The 23426-nt window shown below is 38.8% G+C and overlaps 1 protein-coding gene across 1 annotated transcript in view; it reads right to left on the bottom strand.

The window, feature by feature from the left end:
- The window catches only part of LOC135556560 (potassium voltage-gated channel subfamily KQT member 1-like), a 311677-nt gene that overhangs the window by 250763 nt on the left and 37488 nt on the right, over positions 1-23426 (bottom strand). The window contains exons 7-10 of the mRNA XM_064989862.1: positions 16611-16721; positions 16287-16382; positions 6688-6816; positions 1713-1863 (exon numbers count right to left, since the gene is read on the bottom strand). Of these exons, the coding sequence (XP_064845934.1) occupies positions 1713-1863; positions 6688-6816; positions 16287-16382; positions 16611-16721 (487 nt within the window). The remainder of the gene's footprint in view (positions 1-1712; positions 1864-6687; positions 6817-16286; positions 16383-16610; positions 16722-23426) is intronic.

The raw sequence follows: 23426 nt of genomic DNA, 5'->3' as shown, positions 1-23426 counted from the left end.
TGGAATCTCAGAGGACTCCAACTGTGCCATGCAAATGTTTGTCTCGTCTCTCGTCTCCACTGACCCCTAACCAGTCAAGTCACCAGGGTTTACTCACCAAGCATCCAATATCTCTGTTTTACTGAAATGATGGCTTTTCAATGCGCAAAACATAAGGCTGCATGACATCATTTCAAGGGGCCTTTAAATACATTATTTTGTCAAATGAAGTTTGAAAAGGAAGAAAAAACTGTTTCATAACTGTGGTAATTCACTTTGGAAAATGCTCCTCATAGGACATCTGCTTCTATCACAGCTGGCTCAAACATGCATGACCCATGGTTATTTCCCTGAAAAATACCCCAACACAGGGCACCATTCAACAGTATGCCATGCTCTCAATTGAGACTTATCGTCAATTAAGGCATGGGAGTCCGTTTGCAATGTACTGTAGTGTCAAGTACTGGTTTTCAGTTCATAGTTTTAACAGTTCCTAGAAAGCACTAGTATTGTATATGCTGGTTCAAGTAGTCTATGTGTTCCTCGTAAAACAAACCACTACATATTACACATTATAAACTGGGAGGTTTGAGCCCTGAATGCTGATTGGCTGATAGCCATGGTATATCAGACCGTATACCACAGGTAAAACAAAACATGTATTTGTACTGCTCAAATTCTGTTGGTAACCAGTTTATAATAGCAATAAGGCACCTCAGGGGTTTGTGCGTCATGCATAAGAACAGCCCTTAGCCGTGGTATACTGGCCATATAGATCCAAGAGGCATCTAAACACACATATATATATATATATATATAATAATATTTTTTTGAACTGCATTGTTGGTTAGTGGCTCGTAAGTAAGTAATTCACTGTAAGGTCTACACCTGTTATATTCGGCACATGTGACTAATAACATGTGATTTGATATATCACAGCCCCTTGTGCCTTATTGCTTAATTCCAATACCAATGAGCTTGTTACCTATACACCTTTACACACAATGTGTTCAGATATGCCCAGTATGGCAGTATCTATCTTCACTTGAAGCCAACCAATAGGAGCATCTGTAAGATGACCAACTGCATATGTACAGAAACTAGGGCCAGGACGATACCACTATACCACTATCGCAAACTGTTTGGTCCTTTTAAAAACCTGCTATGTGTAAAATAGCACGTGCTATAACTTGGAAAATAAATAAAGTTGACTCTGGATTACGTAATGATGTTTGTTTCCAGCATTAGTGCTGTTTTCTAAAAGAAGTTAAATCCGCTTCGTGCTTTGATTCAACCTCCCTAAGAGAGGGGGTGACCTTGATCATTTATTGTTAAAACGAGAGGCTGTCTGGATCTTTAAATTAAAGACCCTTGCTCCCTTCGGTCTCAACGTAGACTTTGATCTGAAGCACTTCTTGTGATTATTGTGACTTTGCCATTGTAATTGTTTGTAAGCTTGTGTAGTCTAAAATGAATCTATGGTCGTATGCTATCCATTTGTTGTTTGTATGCTGTTCTTTGTATGCCATTTTAATATTTGAGAATTAACCAATGATATTAGGCCACTCTTGGCCATGATTACAGACACCTGTGTGTCGAGTCATCAAGCAGTGTTTGTGATTATACCCTGATGAAGACAGCTTGGCTGTCGAAACGTTGGTAATTCAATTTTTGCATCTGAGCTCCTAGAGTGTGCGGCTCTCTTTTATTTTCAAATTGATTCAGTTATATACCTTGGGGTTCTTCTAGAAAGAAGGGGACCTCTTTCTTCTCGTCGTTATCTTCGATGTGGTCGAAGGTGATCTGAGGAATGGACATCTTCCTCGCTCCAAGGATGGTCAGGGAGCCATTGTCACGAACCATCTTCAGTTTCCTCTTGGTGCGCTTGTTCAACACAGACAGACACAAGAATGCATCACCAGGGCTTTCCTGAACACAAACTCAGCATTGGTTAAACTCAGGGCCAGGAGTTTTCCTAGTCAGGTTCATGTTCTCCTGTTTAGAGGAAAGTCTTTGTCCTCAGGCCTGGAGGGAAGCCAAAGTAATTCCGCTACCCAAAAATTGTGTTTGACTAAAATTGTGTTTGACCAAATACAATGCTATTGTTAAATGCGGAAGACAGATTTCAGTTGTACAACTGACTAGGTATCCCCCTTTCCTTTAATAAACTGGTCCTGAACAGCATTGTATTTGTACAAATCATTCATTTTGTTCTAGACCTGGTAATGAATGGTGTGGCTGTTGAACAAATTGAGGAGACTAAATCACTTTCCATTACCTTAGACTGTAAACTGTCATGGTCAAAACATATAGATTCAATGGTTATAAAGATGGGGAGAGTTCTGTCCGTAATAAAGAGATGCTCTGCTTTTTTGACACCACACTCCAAAAAGCAAGTTCTGCAGGCTCTAGTTTTATCTTATCTTGATTATTGTCCAGTCGTGTGGTCCAGTGCTGCAAGGACAGACCTAGTTAAGCTGCAGCTGGCCCAGAACAGAGCGGGAAGTTCTGCTACCCATTGTAATCAGAGGGCTGATATAAATACTATACATGCCAGTCTCTCTTGGCTAAGAGTTGAGGAGAGACTGATCACTTATTTTTATAAGAAACAATAATGTCTTGAAAATCCCAAATTGTTTACATAGTCAACTTACACACAGCTCTGACACACACACTTATCCCACCAGACATGCCACCAAGGGTCTTTTCACAGTACCCAAATCCAGAATAAATTCAAGAAAGTGTACAGTATTATATAGGGCCCTTATTGCATGGAACTTCCTTCCATCTCATATTATTGCTCAAATAAACAGCAAACCTGGTTTTAAAAAACAGATTGACCTAGATAGTTAGTGTGGATGCATTGATATGTAGGCTGTGTGCTTCTTTTGTTTTGTTATGTGGTTCTGTCCTGCTGTTCTTGTTTATTGATTTTCTGTATTATGTTTAATGTTTTGTGTGGACCCCAGGAAGTGTAGCTGCTGCTTTTGCAACAGCTGATGGGGATCCTAATAAAATACCAAATACCAAGTCACATGTGGCCATTCCCTACGTTCATATGTTAGACAAGTTGTTGTGGTTGTGTTTTTATGGTTTAGCACTATCACTTGTCATTCATTCCTGATTTGCTATTTTCTAACATGGCTTATACTACCCAGTAAACTTTGATTCCTAACCATTCAGAACACAGAAACCTCGGTATCTGTTTTGTAAGCAATGATTTGTGCACCTTTAAACCTTCAAATAATACACTGTGTTAGTCATAGATTCTTTTACTATTGCATGGTGATTAAGGCCATGTCTTCAAATCTGTGCTGGTTTAACTGAGGTCAACGCTCTTTGAGTCTCTGAATTCCTCGGGGCCTTCATTGTGCTCCACTCCATCACCTAGAGGCAGCACGTCACTAACTGACTGCTTTATAGAATGACACAATGATTTTTACTCAATGACACACACAGTGTCCTGGCATTGACACTGGCCCATAGTCCTGTCCAAATACCAGAATGGGTCTGAATCCTGAATGACTCATTAGGAGCAGAGGGGAGAGAGAGGAGAGAGAGAGAAAGAGAGAAAGAGGAGGGAGAGAGAGCGGGAGAGAGAGAGGAGGGAGAGAGAGAGAGGGGAGAAGTCACATGCCGAAACAGAAAGTGACAGAATCAGCCTTCACTCTCCCCAATGTGTGGGTTCAATGCCAAACAATTTTTGTTGTTGTTGCTGTTCTACCAACACAAAGGTTTCCTCCCATGAGAAAGGCGGCAATGACATCATCTCAACTGACTGTGTCTTTGTGTGGGGGAGACAAAGGCCCGGAATCATCCTGGGGGGCTCAAACACGAGACGTATGTGGCAGGGTCTACAGTCAATCACGGATTACAAAAAGAAAACCAGCCATGTCGCAGACATCAACGTCTTGCTCCCAGACAAATTAAACATCTTCTTTGCTCGCTTTGAGGACAATATAGTGTCACTGACACGGCCCGCTACCAAAGCCTGTGGCCTCTCATTCTCCGTGACCAACTTGAGTAAAACATTTAAACGTGTTAACCCTTGCAAGGCTGCCGGCCCAGATGGCATCCCTAGCCGCATCCTCAGATTAGGCCCAGACAAGCTGGCTGGCATGTTTACAGACATATTCAATCAATCCATATCCCAGTCCCTACATGCTTCAAGTCCCTACATGCCACATTGTTCCAGTTCCCAAGAAAGCTAAGGATTCTGAACTAAATGACTATCGCCCCGTTGCACTCACTTCTGTCATCATGAAGTGCTTTGAGAGACTAGTCAAGGAGCATATCACCTCCACCCTACCTGATACCCTAGACCCACTCCAATTTGCCTACAACCCCAATTGGTCCACTGACGATGCAATTGCCATCACACTGCACACTGTCCTATCCTACCTGGACAAGAGGAATACCTATGTAAGAATGCTGTTCATTGACTACAGCTCAGCATTTAATACCATAGTATCCTCCAAACTCGTCATTAAGCTCAAGACCCTGGGTCTCAACCCCACCCTGTGCAACTGGGTCTTGGACTTTCTGATACACCGCCCCCAGGTGGTGAAAGTAGGAAACAACATCTCCACCCCGCTGATCCTCAACACTGGGACCCCACAAGGGTGCGTTCTCAGCCCTCTCCTGTATTCCCTGTTCACCCATGACTGCGTGGCCATGCACACTTCCAACACAATCATCAAGTTTGCACACGACAATACAGTGGTAGACTTGATTACCAACGAGATGGCCTACAGGGAGGAGGTGAGGGCCCTCGGAGTGTGGTGTCAGGGAAATAACCTCTCACTCAACGTCAACAAAACAAAGGAGATGATCGTGGAGCACCCCCCCTATGCACATCGAAGGGACAGTAGTGGAGAAAGTGGAAAGGTTTAAGTTCCTCGGCGTACACATCACGGAGAAGGAGAAGTCATGGACAAACTGAAATGGTCCACCCACACAGACAGCATGGTGAAGAAGGTGCAACAGTGCCTCTTCAACCTCAGGAGGCTTAAGAAATTTGGCTTGTCACCTAAAACATTCACAAACTTTTACAGATGCACAATCGAGAGCATCCTGTCGGGCTGTATCACCGCCTGGTACGACAACTGCACTGCCCTCAACCGCAAGGCTCTCCAGAGGGTGGTAAGGTCTGCACAACGCATCACCGGGGGCAAACTACCCGCTATCATCCAGAAGGCGAGGTCAGTAATGGTGCATCAAAGCTGGGACTGAGAGACTGAAAAAGGCCAAACTGTTAAACAGCCATCACTAACATAGAGAGGCTGCTGCCAACATACAGACTCAAATCTCTGGCCACTTTAATAAATGGACTTAATAAAGGTATCACTAGTCACCTTAAATGATGGCACTTTAATAATGTTTACATATCCTACATTACTCATCTCATATGTATATGCTGTTCTGTACCATCTACAGTACTGCACCTTGCCTATGCCTATCATTAGTCACTTTAAATAACTCCACTTTAATAATGTTTACATATCCTACATTACTCATCTCATATGTATATGCTGTTCTGTACCATCTACAGTACTGCACCTTGCCTATGCCTATCATTAGTCACTTTAAATAACTCCACTTTAATAATGTTTACATATCCTACATTACTCATCTCATATGTATATGCTGTTCTGTACCATCTACAGTACTGCACCTTGCCTATGCCTATCATTAGTCACTTTAAATAACTCCACTTTAATAATGTTTACATATCCTACATTACTCATCTCATATGTATATGCTGTTCTGTACCATCTACAGTACTGCACCTTGCCTATGCCTATCATTAGTCACTTTAAATAACTCCACTTTAATAATGTTTACATATCCTACATTACTCATGTCATATGTATATGCTGTTCTGTACCATCTACATTACTGCACCTTGCCTATGCCTATCATTAGTCACTTTAAATAACTCCACTTTAATAATGTTTACATATCCTACATTACTCATCTATATGTATATACTGTATTTTATACCATCTACTGCATCTTGCCTATGCCGCACGGCCATCGCTCATCCAGATATTTATATGTACATATTCGTATTCATCCCTTACATTTGTGTGTATAAGGTAATTGTTGTGAATTTGTTAGATTACTTATTAGATATTACTGCATTGTCGGAACTAGAAGCACAAGCATTTCACTACACTCGCATTAACATCTGCTAACCATGTGTATGACCAATCAAATTTGATGTGATTTTGATTTGACTGGCTCTTGCCTCGAGCAGTAAGGCATACGGGGGGTTGAGATGGTGAAAGGGAGTGGGTGGGGGGCTTAACTTGTTCTTTCGTAGATCCATGCCCTAAGCACCACCACATTGCTAATGTATTTAAAATCCACACTGTCAAAGGGAATAGTACCATGTGTCTGTCTGTCTGTCTGTCTGTCTGTCTGTCTGTCTGTCTGTCTGTCTGTCTGTCTGTAGGATGGAAGGCTCATATCACCAGCAAACAGCTTTTTCCTGAGGGCAGCTCTCTTTCTGACATCTCCTCTGGGAATTGAGACAGGATGCAAGCTCTCCAAGAGACAGGTTGACATATATGTTAGCTGTTGATTGACAAAGCAGCTATAGTGCATCAGTAGAATGCCTCTCTTAACAGGGATAAAGGTGTATAAAGTGTGTATAGACCTGCAGTATTATGTTTGTTATAACTGAAGAAGTAAGGTAGTGTTTACCTTGTTTCTGAGGTTTGGGTTGTTGTTTTCAGAGTTCATGGGGAGAATGTAGTCTCCGGTGAGGACATACATCTTCCAGGTGGCGGGACAGCCTTCTCGTTTCTCTGCTGCATAGCAGCGCCACAGCGTCTGAAAAAGAGGATGGACAAACTGAACCAGTGTGATAAGTGTCCTAGCATATTTACCCACGGTAAACACAGACGGTGAGCTGATCACCTGGACATTATCTCAACTCTGGGAAGAAGCTGCCCTCAGGCACAGATCTAGGATCAGACCTTTCCTAACCTTAACCATTAGGTGGACAACAGCTAAACTGACCTTGGATCAGTTTTTAAGGGCAACAATGTGTTCTGACAGAGAAAACTCTTCCCTCTGAAGTAGATTCCTGGTTTAACAACTTCATATGGCCATTCACATATAGCCATTCACATATGACCATTCACATATAGCCATTCACATATAGCCATTCACATATAGCCATTCACATATAGCCATGCACATATAACCATTCATATAGCCATTCATATAGCCATTTATATAGTCATTCATATAGTCATTCACATATAACCATTCAAATGTATCCATTCACATGTAGCCATTCACATATAAACATTCACATATAAACATTCACATGTTCCATTTACATATGGCCATTCACATACAGCCATTCACATATAACCATTCATATAGTCATTCACATATAACCATTCATATAGTCATTCACATATAACCATTCATATAGTCATTCACATATAACCATTCACATATAACCATTCATATAACCATTCACATATAACCATTCACATGTAGCCATTCACATATAACCATTCATATAACCATTCACATAACCATTCATATAACCATTCACATACAGTATAACCATTCACATATAACCATTCATATACAGTATAACCATTCACATACAGTATAACCATTCATATAGCCATTCATATAACCATTCTTATAACCATTCATATAACCATTCGCATACAGTATAACCATTCATATAACCATTCACATACAGTATAACCATTCATATAGCCATTCATATAACCATTCATATAACCATTCACATACAGTATAACCATTCATATAACCATTCACATATAACCATTCACATTTAATCATTCATATAACCATTCACATAAAACCATTCATATACAGTATAACCATTCACATATAACCATTCACATACACTATAACCATTCACATACAGTATAACCATTCACATAACCATTCACATACAGTATAACCAGTCATATAACCATTCATATACACTATAACCATTCACATATAATCATTCATATACAGTTTAACCATTCACATAACCATTCACATACAGTATAACCAGTCATATAACCATTCACATACAGTATAACCATTCATATAACCATTCACATATAACCATTCATATAACCATTCACATATAACCATTCACATAGAGTATAACCATTCACATATAACCATTCACATACAGTATAACCATTCATATAACCATTCACATACAGTATAACCATTCATATAACCATTCACATATAACCATTCACATACAGTATAACCATTCATATATAACCATTCACATAGAGTATAACCATTCAAATATAACCATTCACAAATAACCATTCACATACAGTATAACCATTCACATATAACCATTCGCATACAGTATAACCATTCACATATAACGATTCACATACAGTATAACCATTCATATATAACCATTCACATAGAGTATAACCATTCACATATATCCATTCACATACAGTATAACAATTCATATAACCATTCATATAACCATTCACATACAGTATAATCATTCACATAGAACCATTCACATACAGTATAACCAGTCATATAACCATTCACATACAGTATAACCATTCATATAACCATTCACATATAACCATTCACATATAACCATTCATATAACCATTCATATAACCATTCACATACAGTATAATCATTCACATATAACCATTCACATACAGTATAACCAGTCATATAACCATTCACATACAGTATAACCATTCATATAACCATTCACATATAACCATTCACAAATAACCATTTGTATAACCATTCATATAACCATTCACATACAGTATAATCATTAACATATAACCATTCACATACAGTATAACCAGTCATATAACCATTCACATACAGTATAACCATTCATATAACCATTCACATATAACCATTCACATAAAGTATAACCATTCAAATAACCATTCATATAACCATTCATATAACCATTCACATACAGTATAACCATTCATATAGCCATTCACATCCAGTATAACCATTCACATATAACCATTCACATACAGTATAACCATTCACATATAAACATTCACATACAGTATAACCATTCATATAACCATTCACATACAGTATAACCATTCATATAGCCATTCATATAACCATTCATATAACCATTCACATACAGTATAACCATTCATATAGCCATTCATATAACCATTCACATACAGTATAACCATTCATATAGCCATTCATATAACCATTCACATACAGTATAACCATTCATATAACCATTCACATACAGTATAACCATTCATATAAACTTTCACATACAGTATAACCATTCATATAACCATTCACATACAGTATAACCATTCATATAACCATTCACATACAGTATAACCATTCACATACAGTATAACCATTCATATAGCCATTCATATAGCCATTCATATAACCATTCATATAACCATTCATATAACCATTTGCATACAGTATAACCATTCATATAATCATTCACATATAACCATTCACATATAACCATTCACATTTAATCATTCACAAAACCATTCATATAACCATTCACATATAACCATTCACATACAGTATAACCATTCACATATAACCATTCATATACAGTATAACCATTCACATATACAGTATAACCATTCACATACCGTATAACCATTCATATAGCCATTCATATAACCATTCATATAAGCATTCACATAGAGTATAACCATTCACATACAGTATAACCATTCACATATAACCATTCACATACAGTATAACCATTCACATATAACCATTCACATACAGTATAACCATTCACATATAACCATTCACATACAGTATAACCATTCATATAGCCATTCATATAACCATTCACATAGAGTATAACCATTCACATAGAGTATAACCAGTCATATAACCATTCATATAACAATTCACATATAACCATTCACATACAGTATAATCATTCACATATAACCATTCACATACAGTATAACCATTCACATATAACCATTCACATACAGTATAACCATTCATATAGCCATTCATATAATCATTCACATAGAGTATAACCATTCACATACAGTATAACCATTCATATAACCATTCATATAACCATTCACATACAGTATAATCATTCACATATAACCATTCACATACAGTATAACCAGTCATATAACCATTCACATACAGTACAACCATTCATATAACCATTCACATACAGTATAACCATTCACATACAGTATAACCATTCATATAACCATTCATATACAGTATAACCATTCATATAACCATTCACATACAGTATAACCATTCATATAACCATTCACATATAACCATTCACATATAACCATTCACATACAGTATAACCATTCATATAACCATTCACATACAGTATAAGCATTCATATAACCATTCACATATAACCATTCACATACAGTATAACCATTCACATATAACCATTCACATACAGTATAACCATTCATATAACCATTCACATACAGTATAACCATTCACATATAACCATTCACATACAGTATAACCATTCATATAGAACCATTCACATACAGTATAACCATTCATATAGCCATTCATATAACCATGTACATAGAGTATAATCATTCATATAACCATTCACATACAGTATAACCATTCACATATAACCATTCACATACAGTATAACCATTCATATAACCATTCACATACAGTATAACCATTCATATAACCATTCATATAACCATTTACATACAGTATAACCATTCATATAACCATTCATATAACCATTCATATTACCATTCACATACAGTATAACAATTTACATACAACCATCCACATACAGTATAACCATTCACATATAACCATTCACATATAACCATTCACATACAGTATACCCATTCATATAACCATTCATATAACCATTCACATACAGTATAATCATTCACATATAACCATTCACATACAGTATAACCAGTCATATAACCATTCAAATACAGTATAACCATTCATATAACCATTCATATAACCATTTACATATAACCATTCACATACAGTATACCCATTCATATAACCATTCATATAACCATTCATATACAGTATAACCATTCACATATAACCATTCACATACAGTATAACCATTCATATAGAACCATTCACATACAGTATAACCATTCATATAGCCATTCATATAACCATTTACATAGAGTATAACCATTCATATAACCATTCACATACAGTATAACCATTCACATATAACCATTCACATACAGTATAACCATTCATATAACCATTCACATACAGTATAACCATTCATATAACCATTCATATAACCATTTACATACAGTATAACCATTCATATAACATTCACATACAGTATAACCATTCACATATAACCATTCACATACAGTATAACCATTCATATAACCATTCACATACAGTATAACCATTCATATAACCATTCATATAACCATTTACATACAGTATAACCATTCATATAACCATTCATATAACCATTCATATTACCATTCACATACAGTATAACAATTTACATACAACCATCCACATACAGTATAACCATTCACATATAACCATTCACATATAACCATTCACATATAACCATTCACATACAGTATACCCATTCATATAACCATTCATATAACCATTCACATACAGTATAATCATTCACATATAACCATTCACATACAGTATAACCAGTCATATAACCATTCAAATACAGTATAACCATTCATATAACCATTCATATAACCATTTACATATAACCATTCACATACAGTATAACCATTCATATAACCATTCATATAACCATTTACATATAACCATTCACATACAGTATACCCATTCATATAACCATTCATATAACCATTCATATACAGTATAACCATTCACATATAACCATTCACATACAGTATAACCATTCATATAGAACCATTCACATACAGTATAACCATTCATATAGCCATTCATATAACCATTTACATAGAGTATAACCATTCATATAACCATTCACATACAGTATAACCATTCACATATAACCATTCACATACAGTATAACCATTCATATAACCATTCACATACAGTATAACCATTCATATAACCATTCATATAACCATTCACATACAGTATAACAATTTACATACAACCATCCACATACAGTATAACCATTCACATATAACCATTCACATATAACCATTCACATATAACCATTCACATATAACCATTCACATATAACCATTCACATATAACCATTCACATACAGTATAACCATTCATATAACCATTCACATACAGTATAACCATTCATATAACCATTCACATACAGTATAACCATTCACATATAACCATTCACATACAGTATAACCATTCACATACAGTATAACCATTCACATAACCATTCATATAACCATTCACATACAGTATAACAATTCACATATAACCATTCATATAACCATTCACATACAGTATAACCATTCACATACAGTATAACCATTCACATATAACCATTCACATACAATATAACCATTCACATACAGTATAACCATTCACATATAACCATTCACATACAGTATAACCATTCATATAACCATTCACATACAGTATAACCATTCATATAACCATTCACATACAGTTTAACCATTTATATAACCATTCACATACAGTATAGCCATTCACATACAGTATAGCCATTCACATACAGTATAAACATTCATATAACCATTCACATACAGTATAACCATTCATATAACCATTCACATACAGAATAACCATTCATAACCATTCATATAACCATTCACATACAGTATAACCATTCATATAACCATTCACATATTACCATTCACATACAGTATAACAATTTACATACAACCATCCACATACAGTATAACCATTCACATATAACCATTCACATACAACCATCCACATACAGTATAACCATTCACATATAACCATTCACATATAACCATTCACATATAACCATTCACATATAACCATTCACATATAACCATTCACATATAACCATTCACATATAACCATTCACATACAGTATACCCATTCATATAACCATTCATATAACCATTCACATACAGTATAATCATTCACATATAACCATTCACATACAGTATAACCAGTCATATAACCATTCAAATACAGTATAACCATTCATATAACCATTCACATACAGTATAACCATTCATATAACCATTCACATACAGTATAACCATTCATATAACCATTCACATACAGTATAACCATTCACATACAGTATAACCATTCACATAACCATTCATATAACCATTCACATACAGTATAACAATTCACATATAACCATTCATATAACCATTCACATACAGTATAACCATTCACATACAGTATAACCATTCACATATAACCATTCACATACAATATAACCATTCACATACAGTATAACCATTCACATATAACCATTCACATACAGTATAACCATTCATATAACCATTCACATACAGTATAACCATTCATATAACCATTCACATACAGTTTAACCATTTATATAACCATTCAAATACAGTATAGCCATTCACATACAGTATAAACATTCATATAACCATTCACATACAGTATAACCATTCATATAGCCATTCATATAACCATTCACATACAGTATAACCATTCATATAACCATTCACATACAGTACACACAGTATAACCATTCACATACAGTATAACCATTCACATACAGTATAACCATTCACATACAGTATAACCATTCATATAACCATTCACATACAGTTTAACCATTTATATAACCATTCAAATACAGTATAGCCATTCACATACAGTATAAACATTCATATAACCATTCACATACAGTATAACCATTCATATAGCCATTCATATAACCATTCACATACAGTATAACCATTCATAACCATTCATATAACCATTCACATACAGTATAACCATTCATATAACCATTCACATACAGTACACACAGTATAACCATTCACATACAGTATAACCATTCATATAACCATTCACATACAGTATAACCATTCATAACCATTCATATAACCATTCACATACAGTATAACCATTCATATAACCATTCACATACAGTACACACAGTATAACCATTCACATACAGTATAACCATTCATATAACCATTCACATACAGTTTAACCATTTATATAACCATTCACATACAGTATAACCATTCACATACAGTATAAACATTCATATAACCATTCACATACAGTATAACCATTCATATAGCCATTCATATAACCATTCACATACAGTATAACCATTCATATAACCATTCACATACAGTATAACCATTCATATAGCCATTCACATACAGTATAACCATTCACATATAACCATTCACATACAGTATAACCATTCATATAACCATTCACATACAGTATAACCATTCACATAACCATTCATATAACCATTCACATACAGTATAACCATTCACATATAACCATTCACATACAGTATAACCATTCATATAACCATTCATATACAGTATAACCATTCACATACAGTATAACCATTCATATAACCATTCACATACAGTATAACCATTCATATAACCATTCACATACAGTATAACCATTCATATAACCATTCACATACAGTATAACCATTCATATAACCATTCACATACAGTATAACCATTCATATAACCATTCACATACAGTATATCCATTCATATAACCATTCACATACAGTATAACCATTCACATACAGTATAACCATTCATATAACCATTCACATACAGTATAACCATTCACATACAGTATAACCATTCATATAACCATTCACATACAGTATAACCATTCATATAACCATTCACATACAGTATAACCATTCACATACAGTATAACCATTCATATATCCATTCACATACAGTATAACCATGCACATACAGTATAACCATTCATATAACCATTCACATACAGTTTAACCATTCATATAACCATTCATATAACCATTCACATACAGTATAACCATTCATATAGCTATTCACATACAGTATAACCATTCATATAACCATTCACATACATTATAACCATTCATATAACCATTCACATACAGTATAACCATTCATATAACCATTCACATACAGTATAACCATTCACATACAGTATAACCATTCACATACAGTATAACCATTCATATAACCATTCATATACAGTATAACCATTCATATAACCATTCACATACAGTATAACCATTCATATAACCATTCACATACAGTATAACCATTCACATACAGTATAACCATTCACATACAGTATAACCATTCATATAACCATTCACATACAGTATAACCATTCATATAACCATTCACATACAGTATAACCATTCACATACAGTATAACCATTCACATACAGTACAACCATTCATATAACCATTCACATACAGTATAACCATTCACATACAGTATAACCATTCACATACAGTATAACCATTCATATAACCATTCACATACAGTATAACCATTCATATAACCATTCACATACAGTATAACCATTCATATAGCCATTCACATACAGTATAATCAGTCATATAACCATTCACATACAGTATAACCATTCATATAGCCATTCCATGTTTAGCTCTGTACCGTCATCCTCATCATCATGTTGATTCAGTGACTCTATGTTTCTTATAAGTCAGCACAATAAGGAGTCTCTTTGTAAATGTAGCTGTGGGCTTCTTTTTATGTTCAGAGTCAATGTGATCCTTGTGATGGCCAGCTCCTGGTGAATAAACTGGCTGCTATTTGCCTGTCTTCTCTGCCTGGGAGAGAACAGGACAGGACAGCTCACCCTTTCCAGGACATGTGCAGACTACAAACACTGCTACTCATCTATTTGTACTAGACTGCTTTTTGAAGCTTACATTGGCAAGATATGAAGGGAACAAATGTGTTATTTAAAGAATTCAGGAAATGTAGTGGTCCTGGACATGTTAAATTGAACCTATCTGAAATCCTGGCCTGGAGTTGTTACATGAGTAAAGCACTGAATCAAAGATGGCGTCCGTCAGACCAGACCTGGTACTAGAGAGGTTCAGCGGCCTACAGTAGGTCCCATGTGTCATCACTGTGCTTAAGCACTTTCTACACACTCATTCCTATACATATTCTCTCCTATACATAGCTGTTGAGATCCCAGACAGGACAGAGTGATTGTTTGACTGCTGTCTGTCTGTCTGTCTGTCTGTCTGTCTGTCTGTCTGTCTGTCTGTCTGTCTGTCTGTCTGTCTGTCTGTCTGTCTGTCTGTCTGTCTGCCTGACTGACTGACTGACTGACAGTACCTGGATTAGTGAGGCTGCAGCCGGGATCTGTCTGTTGAAATGTTTCTGTCTCTGTTTCTGCTGCACCTTCAGAGCAAAGCCCGAGCCCAGTATACCCTGGAGAAGGGGAGAGGGAGAGAGAGAAAGAGAGAGAGAGGCATCATGACACTGAAACCACAGGACAACCTGGAGCTGCACACTGATGCTTCCCCTCAGAGGACTAACTGGGTTACTCACCAGACAACACAGTAATGATGGAAGGCAATATTGTGTATTATGAATTATGTACACATTATGCTATTTAGTTTATTGTGGAAGAAGAGGAGGAAGATGAGGGGTAATTACTGCAGGCAGAGCGAAGAAGGAGATGGCGAAGATGCTGAAGCAGGAGGCAATGCACTTCCCTATCCACGTCTGAGGAATCTTGTCCCCGTAGCCAATGGTGGTCACCGTCACCTGGGGGCAGTGGGGACAGGATAGGTTAGGGAAAACAAGGCAATGTTTCCACACACTGATGTTATTTTTATTTACACGATCATTTCCCGTTATATATATCTTTTCACCATTATTACATTTACATATGTACTAAATAAGTTAAAAATTGTTTGTTAAAGGCTTCTAATAATGAGCTACTTGATCGTAAAGAGGTCATTGAGCACAGTTTGGCGATAACAACAAGGAGCAGACCATGAGGAGAAAGTTCATCACACATATTGGCCTGCCCCCAAAACTGTCACCACTCAGCAGTTGAAATTCACTCAATAGGAATACGATTCTGACTAGGACTAATCCTCGGTGAGGAGAGGATTCTGGGACTAATCCTCAGTGAGGAGAGGAATTTGGCCAAGCGGAGCACGGAGGAAAACAAATACCCCTGCATTTCCATGTACATCCACTCTGAAAGCTGAGCCAATTGTGACACATTGAGAGAAGCATAGTGGAGTGTCTTTGGGGCGCCGTGTGACCTTGTGCTGTGTGCTTATACAAAGAGGGTGATGTAAGGTGAGATACTTAAAACTTTTTGGGAGGAAATAGGAAGAAGGAGGGAGGGAAGAAAGGAGGGAGGGGGATGGTTAATCCTCATCTACACATTCTATGACTAAACAATGGGCCTGACATCAGTGTGGAATAGTCCACTCAACAACACCCCCCCATTCAAACCCCTGGTGTAAGCGCTGCACTCCAAGTGTGTGGCGAAGCCTCTCCATGTCTTCACAAAGGTCAAACACACCATCTTGAGTTCTCACTGGGGTACAGTCCATTTACTCTTTCTCCCTCTCTCTGTGGAAGTGTGTGTGTCATTGCCACACCACACCTGCCATCATATGGTTCATAGTAAACACCATACACCCTAAAAACAACATCAACTAAATCTCTCTCTCTACCCCTCTCCCTATCCATCCTGATATTAATAGCTTCTCTGTCTCTCTCTCCCATTTTCAGAGGTTGAGCAGAGTGCTGGTGAATCTCCAGATCAAACACTCTTCCCTTAACAACCTCTGAGTGTGAGGCAGATGAGAGGAGAGGAGAAATATGAATCATGCCATTGGCCTGTGGGCTCTGGGCCCGTCCTACAGCTGTGCCCTGCACCTGCACACCCCACAGTGGAAAACAAGCTGACAGGGAATACACTGGGAAACACGCACACACAACACTCTCCAAACAGGCTCTCCCTTTACTGCTGGACAAACTGATCTCAGCACACACACACCACACACACACCACACACACGAGTGACCAAACCTATTGGCAAGGCATATCACAAGTCTCAAGTTTACAGTCTCTGTGATTAACAAAGGAGAGCAAAGTTCCTATCGGGCTGTTTTGTTCATTGTGGCTATGACACACAAAAACAGCTTTTCTTCATGGTTCCATTGGGCACCAAGGACCCCTGAACCTTTCTAACTCTCATTACAAAACAGCTAGTAATCCTGCAATTACAGTTTTAATTAAAGGAACTGACACTTTATAGTGACAGAGTAAAAGGTATTTGAGACAGAGAGCAGTGAGGTGGTTTATTGCGTGTAGATCCCTCTAGCACAAGACTACCATAGGTTTTTTATTACCCACAGCCTTACATTGAACTGTTTAATTAACTGAACTGGAAACTTGACCCGCCTGATGGAAACAACCAAAACAGCCTTCACTCGGATGCTGGGTTGTTTAGATGACCCAACTGCTGAGTTGCAAGCATTGGGTCACTTAGTTGTATTGGTTTCTTTAAAAAGAGCAGGGTTGGGTTGTTGATCAAAACAAATCAAATTGTATTTGTCACATGTGCCGAATACAAGTGTAGACCTTACCATGAAATGCTTACTTACAAGCCCTTAACCAACAATGCAGTTCAAGAAGTAGAGTTACGAAAATATTGACTAAATAAACTAAAGTAAAAAATAAAATAAAAAGTAACACAAGAAAATTACATAACAATAACGTGGCTATATACAGCGGGTACCGGTACTGAGTCAATGTGCAGGGGTACAGGTTAGTCGAAGTAATTTGTAGGTAGGGGAATAGTGACTATGCATAGATAATAAACAGCGAGTAGCAGCAGTGTAAAAACAAGGGGGGGGGGTCAATGTAAATAGTCCAGGTGGCCACTTGATGAATTGTTCAGCAGTCTTATAGCTTGGGGGTAGAAGCCTTTTGGACCAAGACTTGGCGGTCCGGTACCGCTTGCCGGGACTGGAGTCTTCGACAATTTTTTGTCTTGCTCACATTGAGGGAGAGGTTGTTGTCCTGGCCCCACACTGCCAGGTCTCTGACCTCCTCCCTATTGGCTCATTGTCGGTGATCAGGCCTACCACTGTTGTGTCGTCAGCAAACTTAATGATAGTGTTGGAGTCGTGCCACACAGTCGTGGGTGAACAAGGAGTACAGGAGGGGACAAAACACGCACCCCTGAGGGGCCCTGGTGTTGAGGATCAGAGTGGCAGATGTGTTGCTGCCTACCATTACCACCTGGGGGCGGCACATCAGGAAGTCCAAGATCCAGTTGCAGAGGAAGGTGTTTAGTCCCAGGGTCCTTAGCTTAGTGATGAGCTTCATGGGCACTATGGTGTTAAACACTGAGCTGTCGTCAATGAACAACATTCTCACATAGGTGTTCCTTTTGTCCAGGTGGGAATGGGCAGTGTGGAGTACGATTGAGATTGCGTCATCTGTGGATCTGTTGGGGTGGTATACAAATTGGGTCTAGGGTTTCTGGAATGAAGGTATTGATGTGAGCCATGACCAGCCTGTCATAGCACTTCATGGCTACCGACGTGAGTGCTACTGGGCGGTATTCATTAAGGCAGGTTTCCTTCACATTTTTTTACATCAGTTTTTCATTAAAACGATAAGAAAAAATCAACATCCACTCATAATGCAGAATAATGGTCCTTTGTATGACCGCAAGTGCCCGGCCATGAAGTTATATATATCACAGTCATATACCCTCGAAAGCGCCTCGGCGACAGCATGTTAGTTGTCTGTAAGGGTACAAATTATCAAGGAACCTACCAGGTACAACCCTAAATCCGTAACCATGGGCACCCTCTTAGATATCATCCTGACCAACTTGCCCTCTAAATACACCTCTGCTGTCTTCAACCAGGATCTCAGCGATCACTGCCTGCATGCGTAATGGGTCCGCGGTCAAATGACCACCTCTCATCAATGTCAAACACTCCCTTAAAACACTTCAGAGAGCAGGCCTTTCTAATCAACCTGGCCCGGGTATCCTGGAGGGATATTGACCTCATCCCGTCAGTAGAGGATGCCTAGTTTCTCTTCAACAGTACTTTCCTCTCCATCTTAAATAAGCATGCCCTATTCAAAAAATGTAGAACTAAGAACAGATATAGCCCTTGGTCCACCCCAGACTTCCCTTGACCAGCACAAAAACATCCTGTGGCGTTCTGCATTAGCATCGAATAGCCCCCGCGATATGCAACTTTTCAGGGAAGTCAGAAAACAATATACTCAGTCAGTTAGGAAAGTTAAGGATAGCTTTTTCAGACAGAAATGTGCTTCCTGTAGCACTAATTCCAAAAGGTTTTGGGGCATTGTAAAGTCCATGGAGAATAAGAGCACCTCCTCCCAGCTGCCCACTGCACTGAGGATAGGAAACACTATCACCACCGATAAATCTACAATAATTGATAATTTCAATAAGAGTTTTCCTACGGCTGGCCATGCTTTCCACCTTGCTACCCCTACCCCGGCCAACAACACAGCACTCCCTGCAGAAACTTGGTTTCCGAGCTGGTCATGGGTGCACCTCAGCCTCGCTCAAGGTCCTAAACGATATCATAACCGCAGTCATCTTCATCAACCTGGCCAAGGTTTTCAACTCTGTCAATCACCACATTCTTATCGGCAAACTCAATAGCCTTCGCTTCTCAAATGACTGCCTCACATGGTTCACCAATTACTTCTCAGATAGAGTTCAGTGTGTCAAATCGGAGGGCCTGTTGTCTGGACCTCTGGCAGTGTCACAGGGTTCAATTCTTGGGCCGACTATTTTCTCTGTATATATCAATGATGTCGCTCTTGCTGCTGGTGATTCTCTGATCCACCTCTAACAAGATGACACCATTCTGTATACATCTGGCCCTTTTTTGGACACTGTGCTAACAAACCTCCAAACGAGCTTCAACGTCATACAACACTCCTTCCATGACCTCCAACTGCTCTTAAATGCAAGTAAAACTAAGTGCATGCTCTTCAACCGATTGCTGCCCGCACCCTCCAGCCCGACTAGCATCACTACTCAAGACGGTTCTGACCTAGAACATATGGAAAACTACAAATATCTAGGTGTCTGGTTAGACTGTAAACTCTCCTTCCAGACTCACATTAAGCATCTCCAATCCAAAATTAAATCTATAATCTGCTTCCTATTTTGCAACAAAACCTCCTTCACTCACGCTGCCAAGCATACCCTCGTAAAACTGACTATCCTACCGAGCCTTGACTTCGGCGATGTCATTTACAAAATAGCCCCCAACACTCTACTCAGCAAACTGGATGTAGTCTATCACAGTGCCATCCATTTTGTCACCAAAGCCCCATATACTACTCATCACTGCAACCTGTATACTCTCGTTGGCTGGCCCTCACTACATATTAGTCGCCAAACCCACTGGCTCCAGGTCATCTATAAGTCTTTGCTAGGTAAAGCCCCGCCTTATCTCAGCTCACTGGTCACCATAGCAACACCCACCAGTTGCACGTGCTCCAGCAGGTATATTGCACTGGTCATCCCCAAAGCCAAAAATTCCTTTGGCCGGCTTTCTTTCCAGTTCTCTGCTGCCAATGACTGTAACGAATTGCACAAATATCTGAAGCTGAAGTCTTCTATCTCCCTCTCTAACTTTAAGCATCAGCTGTCAGAGCAGCTTACCGATCACTGGTACCTCTACACAGCCAATCTGTAAATAGCCCACCCAACTACCTCATCCCCATATTCTTACTTACCCTCTTGCTCTTTTGCACCCCAGTATCCCTACTTGCACATCATCATCTGCACATCTATCACTCCAGTATTAATGCTAAATGCTCCAGTATTAATGCAACTTGTTTCTTTATGGTATTCCAGAAACACTCAAGCTAGAGGGGGACCCCGGTTGTGGGTTTGAGTACCGCTTGGGTCACATATACTAAAATGTGCAGTGCATTCGGAAAGTATTCAGACCCCTTTCCCTTTTCCACATTTTGTGACATTACAGCATTATTCTAAAATGGATGAAATTAAAAATGTTCCTCATTAATCTACACACAATACCCCATAATAACAAAGCAAAAACTGTTTTTAGACATTTTTACAAATGTATTAAAAATAATGCACTGTATATCACTGTTCTGTAAGTTACCTTGGATAAACGTGTCTGCTATATACAGTACTATCCTATTACTATGCCTTACCACCAGTGGTGGCTGGTGGCACTTTAAATGGGGAGGACGGGCTCATAGTAATGGTTGGTTTCCATGATTATTTTGAGCCTTCCTCCTTACCAGCCTCTTCTGCTTACCACGCCCCACCACAGGGCATCAGCTCAAATACTATGCCTTACCACACCCCACCACAGGGCATCAGCTCTAATACTATGCCTTTACCACACCCCACCACAGGGCATCAGCTCTAATACTATGCCTTTACCACACCCCACCACAGGGCATCAGCTCTAATACTATGCCTTTACCACACCCCACCACAGGGCATCAGCTCTAATACTATGCCTTACCACACCCCACCACAGGGCATCAGTTCTAATACTATGCCTTACCACGCCCCACCACACGACATCAGCTCTAATACTATGCCTTACCACGCCCCACCACAGGACATCAGCTCTAATACTATGCCTTACCACGCCCCACCACACGACATCAGCTCTAATACTATGCCTTACCACGCCCTACCACAGGGCATCAGCTCTAATACTATGCCTTACCACGCCCCACCACAGGACATCAGCTCTAATACTATGCCTTACCACACCCCACCACACGACATCAGCTCTAATACTATGCCTTACCACACCCCACCACAGGACATCAGCTCTAATACTATGCCTTACCACGCCCCACCACAGGACATCAGCTCTAATACTATGCCTTACCACGCCCTACCACAGGGCATCAGTTCTAATACTATGCCTTACCACGCCCCACCACACGACATCAGCTCTAATACTATGCCTTACCACGCCCCACCACACGACATCAGCTCTAATACTATGCCTTACCACGCCCCACCACAGGACATCAGCTCTAATACTATGCCTTACCACGCCCCACCACACGACATCAGCTCTAATACTATGCCTTACCACGCCCCACCACACGACATCAGCTCTAATACTATGCCTTACCACGCCCCACCACAGGACATCAGCTCTAATACTATGCCTTACCACGCCCCACCACACGACATCAGCTCTAATACTATGCCTTACCACGCCCCACCACACGACATCAGCTCTAATACTATGCCTTACCACGCCCCACCACACGACATCAGCTCTAATACTATGCCTTACCACGCCCCACCACAGGACATCAGCTCTAATACTATGCCTTACCACACCCCACCACAAGACATCAGCTCTAATACTATGCCTTACCACGCCCCACCACACAACATCAGCTCTAATACTATGCCTTACCACGCCC

The sequence above is a fragment of the Oncorhynchus masou genome, chromosome 15 (genome assembly GCF_036934945.1).
Source record: "Oncorhynchus masou masou isolate Uvic2021 chromosome 15, UVic_Omas_1.1, whole genome shotgun sequence".
NCBI lineage: Eukaryota > Metazoa > Chordata > Actinopteri > Salmoniformes > Salmonidae > Oncorhynchus > Oncorhynchus masou.
The sequence above is the reverse complement of the archived record's forward strand: the minus strand, read 5'-3'. Positions and strand labels throughout refer to the sequence as shown.